Source organism: Helobdella robusta (genome assembly GCF_000326865.2).
Source record: "Helobdella robusta unplaced genomic scaffold HELROscaffold_45, whole genome shotgun sequence".
NCBI lineage: Eukaryota > Metazoa > Annelida > Clitellata > Rhynchobdellida > Glossiphoniidae > Helobdella > Helobdella robusta.
Genome location: NW_008705095.1, coordinates 694,062 through 701,477, shown reverse-complemented (window position 1 = coordinate 701,477; position 7,416 = coordinate 694,062). Strand labels below are relative to the sequence as shown.

At 36.6% G+C, this 7,416-nt stretch overlaps 1 protein-coding gene across 1 annotated transcript in view; it reads left to right on the top strand.

Moving 5' to 3' along the window:
* HELRODRAFT_193233 (hypothetical protein) overlaps nt 1–7,309 on the top strand; it is a gene marked incomplete at its 5' end in the record, with an annotated part of 16,954 nt that extends 9,645 nt beyond the window's left edge. The window contains 7 exons of the mRNA XM_009026103.1: nt 262–413; nt 867–987; nt 1,325–1,564; nt 2,334–2,501; nt 2,977–4,514; nt 5,216–5,495; nt 5,841–7,309. Of these exons, the coding sequence (XP_009024351.1) occupies nt 262–413; nt 867–987; nt 1,325–1,564; nt 2,334–2,501; nt 2,977–4,514; nt 5,216–5,495; nt 5,841–6,727 (3,386 nt within the window). The 3' untranslated portion in view covers nt 6,728–7,309. The remainder of the gene's footprint in view (nt 1–261; nt 414–866; nt 988–1,324; nt 1,565–2,333; nt 2,502–2,976; nt 4,515–5,215; nt 5,496–5,840) is intronic.
* Nucleotides 7,310–7,416: the final 107 nt, after the last annotated feature.

Genomic DNA, 7,416 nt, shown 5'->3' with positions numbered 1-7,416 from the left:
TAGGTTGTTTGGTTGGTTGGTTGGTTGGTTGTTTGGTTGTTTGGTTGGTTGGTCGGTTGGATGGCTGGTTGGTTGATCGGTTGACGATTAGTTGGTTGGTTGGTATGTTGATCATCATTATCCTCTTTAATTGATTTGTTTTTTTATCATTTAAAATACAACAGAATCAGCAATAATCTGTAGATACACATTAAATATCTATAAAATACAGTTATAAATGATTCAGTTATATTAAATACACCATTTCTTTCTTCCCCTCAGTGAAACCATTCTTCACGATACTGCCTCAGAACAAGACCGTTCTTGAATCTGACCCCCTCATCATTAGCTGTGACGCGGAGGGCCTGCCAATGCCCAGTCTGGAGTGGGTTAAAGGTTATGGGGCCTACTTCGTAGATGACCATCGGATCAAGGTGATTTTTTTTGTTCTTACAATGACGTGGTTGTTATAATGATGCTGTGTACCTGAATTTATCAAACAATTCTTTTAATCATTTTCTCTCTCTCTCTCTCTTCTCTCTCTCTCTCTCTTTTCTCTCTTTCTCTCTCTTTTTCTTTCTTTTCATTCACACAAACACATACTCTCATACAAAAAGCCTAACAGAAATATAAATACCAAAAAAAATGATTTAGTATTATATGCATACAAAACTATACGGACCGACACACACCGATATGAAAAATAACAAAACGATACGTCTATTATTATTATTATTATCATTATCATTATTATTATTATTATTATTATTATTACTATTATTATTATTATTAGAGAATTTATATAGCGCCCTTTAATGCAACCCAAAGGCGCTGCTTTCGTCTTCTACATGCAAATGTGCTTGCATCCTTTTCAACCGTACTTGCAGATTTTAAAGAATGGGTCTCTCGAGATAAAGTCAGTACGGTATGAAGATGTCGGATGGTATAGCTGCCATGGTGTCAGTGAAGTTGGTGCTGTTGTACAAGAGTTCTACATTGATGTCGTTGGTTGGTTGTTGTTGTTGCTGCTGCTGCTGTTGTTGTTGCTGCTGCTGTTGTTGTTGATGTTGTTGTTGTTGCTGCTGCTGTTGTTGTTGCTGCTGTTGTTGCTTTTGTTGTTGCTGCTGTTGTTGTTGTTATTATTATTAATATGATGGTACCATGTTGTCGATGGATCATTCGTCGTTGGCTACTTGGTCAGTCTATTCAAACGATGCTAGAAAAAGAGTGAAATTTCTTGACATACAAAATCGTCCTCTATTTTTTTTTACAGATCACTCAGTTTTCTCCTCTTCATCGTCATCATCATCATCCACATCATTACCATCATCATCGCCTTCTACAGCCGTCATCGTCATCATAACCGTCATCTGCTCGGTTGTTTACATCATGGCAACGGTTGCCATGGTGATCTGTTGCTTAGTGACGAGAAGGAGGCGGAAGATGAAGATCATGAAGGAGATACAAAACATGCACAATGTCCTCATAACGGCATCGTCGTCATCGTCACCATCATCGTCGCTGTCTTCGCCACCGTCAGCGTCTACTGCAGCTGTAGCATCGACGACATCAACTACAAACTCGGGTCAGTCGAGAGTTTCAAATGGATGATATGGCGTATTTGGATATTTTAGAAAATTAGGCTGCAAGCTTTTATGCTTTAACGCAAGATTGTTAAATTATGACCTACCTTTCTCTCGTTACGTTACTATTAATACATGGAAATTTTCATAAACTGTGGTAATTCAAAATTCAACTCACTTAACATTTTTGCTGATCCAAATTTTGACATAATTTCCCCATAATAATTAAACATTAAACTTAAATTTCACTTTTATAATGTAATTTAGACAAAATAATAAAATTGCCATAAAGAAAAAAAGTTCAGTATACTCTAGCGTTTAAATAATAACAGTTGATTTCTTGAAGAGTGAACCCGCTGACGTTATTGGCACATACATAGAATGGTACGATAGCGTATTCTCCCAACAAATTTTTAAAAACTTAGCGATTGAATGAAGTCTACAGGGTCAAAGATTACAAAATTATTACGGCCCTCTTTTACATGGTACGGCCCTCTATTACATAATAATAAGGAATTTTCTATATATGTTATTCTACATAAATGGTTATTGCTTCTTTATTCTCATTGAATGTCATCGGCATTGAATTAGTTTTAACTAGTTCTTTTTAAATAAAAAACCTCTCTTAACTTTAAAGTTGAGCAATCGCCTTTCTACCATTTTTTTGATAAAACCTGAGCCATAATTAAATGTACTATAGTCACAAGTGGGATGGTTATTACAATGTCAATATTGCAATTTTTAAAATACATTTGAATGCACAATATCCAGGCGCTGTCAAGCAACCAATAAACTGTTACTTTTCAATGAGGCAAGCAAACTGCTCGGTGGGAAATCAAACCCTGTCATATGATAGGCTGGTTAACAACCAATCAGATTGCAGGATGTATGAACAACGTCTGCTAGAAGAACACGGACTGGATATCTTATCTTACATAGGTTAGTTAGTGAGACATTTTTTTAAATATTTGAAATAAAACAAACTTAACGGTTTATTAGAAGTTTCAGTTATAGAAGTTAACAACGTGAATCGCAACCCAACTAAGCAAACTATTGCGAACTGGACCTACACCCAATTTAAAAAAAACCTTCCCTCGTTATATTAGTTGTTTGCTACTGATACTGAACAAACTGAACTCATTGATTTTTTTTTTAATAAGTTTATTTCATGAAAACACATGAAAAAGTATTCCAAAAGAAACCAAAATTTCAGATAACAAGGAATCCCACAAAAGCTTAATTTCTTAAGCTAATTTTAACGTCTTTGAATTATTTTTAATAATGTCCGTCATAAATAAAATAAGCAGTTAACAATCGAAATAACATTTAAAATCAGCGTCATAATGTTGAATTTTTAAAATTTTTTTAACTTTATTGCATGTAATTGTACACTGATTATATTTTTACTCGTCAGGTGAAGGTTGCTATGGTGATGTTCTTATGTGCAGGCTAAAACGTGACAAATCATCACCATCGTCGTCATCATCACTATCTCTTGTGATGGTGAAGCTAGTAAATAATGTAAACAATGTGATAGATGAGGAGAATGATGATGAAGAGGACGACGAATCCGGAAGCGGTAGTGGGGTAGTGCAGGATTTTGATGGTGATGGAGGACAGATCAGTTTTGGTGATGATGGTGATGACAACAACAACATTCAAAATGATGCTGCTGATGATGAATGCAATGAGTGTGATTACATTAACTGCGAGCTTAAGAACTTTAAACAGAAGAGTGATCAACAACAACATCAACAACAACATCAGCAGCAACAAAAACATCAACAACAACAACAACATCAGTGCAATGAACAACATCCAAAACTACATCAACAAAGTTCATCACATCAACAAATTTTTCCACCCACTAACTCCCAACAGCCATCTTATAGAACTCAACTGAACGTAGTGAGACCAGTTTTAAACAATAGATGTAACATTATTAATGTAAAAAACAACAATAACAGCATTAACACACTGGGCGAAAACTCATTCAACAACAATATTTACGACATTAATGATATTTTCAGCGGCCACAATTGTTCCAACAACTGTAGTCTCACAAATAATTCCAACTCTAAAGCTAATACAATCACTGAGAACGGTTACAAAAGCAACGATTCCATTCCATTACATAATAAAGATCAACAGACTTTGCGGCAACATACTTCACAGCAACTACGTTTGCAGCAACAGCACCAACCGCAACCACACCAACCGCAACCACACCAGCAACGACAGCCACAACAGCCGCAACCACACCAGCAACAACAGCCACTACCACTTCTTCAACGACACGGCGATCGCTTTGCGTTGAAACCAAATATTGACGGACACTTAACAGGCAGACGACATCCACTTGCGTCAATATTTTTAGAGCCACAGCAGCAGCAGCAGCAAATTTATCTCGAGCCACAAGATCAACAAAATGACGACAGCCAAACCCAAGGATATCGCCTGCACTATCAGACCCAGCATTCTCCACACCTCCAACATTTCAGACAGGAACCTGACAACTACTACGATGAACCATACAGCGAAACCTCGCGATTTTGTACTATTAACAACAACAACAACAATAGTAACAATAATAATAATAATAATAATAATGTCAACAACAACAAAAACCACAACAACAACAACAGCCTCACAAACCCGTATCATAGCCTTCATCAATTGCCACTAACATTCAACCGTTTTCAACATATTTCTGGCCTCTGCGAAAATTCCTCGCCGACGAAAGTTACATCCCTTCATAATTTCTCCACAGCACAACCATCCAAACTTCCGTCATCATCTGCAACTTTGAAACGTGTGGGCGTCAATATTTTCCAGAAAAGGCGAATGTTTGAGGATGAAGTTGAGCTGATGAAACTGACAAGAGACAGTACATTTTTCGTCCAAATGTTGGCCTACCATACAAATTTTATCGCTGTGGAATATCCAACTAATGTGAGTTTTTTTTCTTTTGTTTTTTCCTAATGTATAATATTCATACATTCCTTAAGCGTTGATATGCAATATTTTAAATGGCTTCAATTTATAAATAAATACATGTGTTAAAAGTTTTCAAAAGTCACCAAAAAACAAAATTACCATTCCCAATACATTCATATACTCACTACTCTCAAAACACATTTTAAGCTAAAAAAAATCGGGCACGAACTGACAAAACAAATTCACACAAATGAAATAATCATGCACGAACTAAACACAAACACGGCTATACAAAAGGCACTGGCAAATAGAAATGACTTTCCACTTAACTTATTTAATAATCGGTCATTCTGTTGCCAACCACACACACACAACCAACAACACAACAACACACGTTTAGACGACATTTTCCCCGAGATCTGGGGTTGCCGTTTGGCTACCTATGATGAAACCGAAATACCCCTCGACGCCATTCACATCTGTCACTCGCCTCAGTATCACGCAACCCCGCTTTCACTTTGTCCTTCTCCACCTGCTCTCTCCATCCCAGTCGCGGACGACCTCTTCCTATCACTCCTTAAACCTCGAACTCCAACGCTTGCCTGTTGGAGTTCGAGGTTGAACACACACACAACCAACCACACATTAACAATTACCGACCAACACACAGACAACCACACACACATACACACACGCACACACACACAAACACACAGGGCAACTTGAGAGACTTCTTAAAGTTCTTCATTCAGGAGCACCGCCTTCCACAGATGCCAACCATCCTGACCGTTGACAGACAGCTTCATTTCGCACATCAAATTACTATTGGCATGCACTATTTGACCCAGAAAATAAACAACCAATCAGACGATAATCAGGAAAGTATGGCGTCCAATAGACTGAAGCCTTTCAAATTTTTAAACGCTCGTAATGTGGTAGTTAGCGCTTCATTGGATGTTAAAATATGTCTACCGTCTGCTTGCTATGATGATAAAGGTTCAACTATTTAACTTTTTTCTAATTTACTAATTTAAATAGGAATTAACCAGAAATATGCCAGAAATATTTTTAAATTATATTGCATTGTAAAGCATAATATTTAAACAAAAATGTACCTACATCCACCAAAATATGTGAATGTTTGTTCTATACAAACTCATAAAAACTGATCAACAAGTCAGATCTCGTTTAGAACTATGATGTATGCCAACTTTCACAATGGTGGTAAAGACAATCAAACATAGGAATTTTAATATATTCCAACATTTAGGATTCATCTTTATTAATAAACTAATTTAATTTAAAGAATAATATTGATAATAATAAAAATTACAACAACAGGAAACCTAGATGAGGACCACATTATGTTGAATGGTGAGATTCTTCCTCTGAGATGGACCTCACCAGAGCTCATCCATCAGCTCATCTCTTCCACATCATCACATCTTCAAACAACAAATCTATCACCCCTGCCATTCTCATCGTCAACATCATCACGAGAGATGACGTCATCACAGCTACATCCACATTCCATGATTGGTCGACAACCACAGCAAGCAGCGGCTGCTGATTGGAGCAGCGATGTTTGGTCACTGGCTCTTCTTTTTGTTGAAATTTTTACTTTCTCGGCCAAACTTTTTCCGAATTCATCGGATGACGAGGTGTTGACGGAACTGTTCAGTCTTCGCGAAATGTTTCATTCATCATCTCCAGAATCCAGATTCACATCAGCACCTACCAAAACCTTTCCACAGTTTGCAACATCGTCACCACCATCATCGTCGTCATCATCTTCCTTGCCATCATCCACATCGCACGCAGTTCAGACAGCATCCAGGCTATCTTCATCCTTACTATCTTCTACATCTTTTGAGCAAACCCATCAAAATCAACTTCAGGGAGGTTACCATCATTTCAAGCATCAAATTCATCCAAACGTTGATGCTGGGAATTCACAGCTGCAACCCAAACGCCACCGTCAACAACTCCATCCAGTGGTGCTAATCTCATCGCCATCGACCAAACAAACATCAGTTTCATCCACAGCCACATCTGTGAATCTTTCCTCTTCATCATCTCGCCTCAGACTATCATGTCCGCTTGGATGTCCTGACGAATTGTGGAACCTTATCGAAAGATGCCTCTCGCTACCTCCTCAATATCGGCCTAATTTCAACGACATCTCCACAGAAGTTAAATACATCTCGAATATTTTAAAAAGTGATTGATTAATTTGAGTGTGCGCGCGTATATGTGTGTGTATCTGTGTGCGTGTGTGTGTTTGTGTGTGGTGTGAAGCATTGCAGATCTATGCAGAAGTATTTTATGATTTTATATTATATCATACTTTTATATGACTGTTGAGTTTACACAACTTTTTGTGAAATATTTTACTGTTAATATTTTGTGAACAATTTAAAAAAAGGCCTCAATTTTACATATTCAAATTTTTTGAAAACGTCAAAGAATAAAATTCATTGTCAAAGTTCAAGTTTTTCAAATGTTTTTTGTGTGGCAATTTGCTGCTCGTCTCACGATTTCATAGTTGAGTATGAATGTTTGTTCATGAATACAAATAAATGAACCAGTATTCGATTTTTAAAATTTTCAATTTAATAGCCATTTTTTTCAAATCGAATGTCATTTTGTAAATGTTCCTTCTATATCCTCTTCATTCTCGCCAGCGTTTTTTTACTATTAGCTCATTGTCTTGGTGTGCTTATGTTTTCGTTATCTTTCTGTTGTACGTTAAACTTTGTAGAAGTCGTTACGAGTTGGTTAGTCTGCTTTATATGAAAATAAAATGTTCTTCTAAATTGTACAAGTCACATATGTTATTTGGCGATCAATAAATAATATAAATAAAAATAATTAAAATATACATAATAATAATGTAACAAAACCAGATAATTTTTCT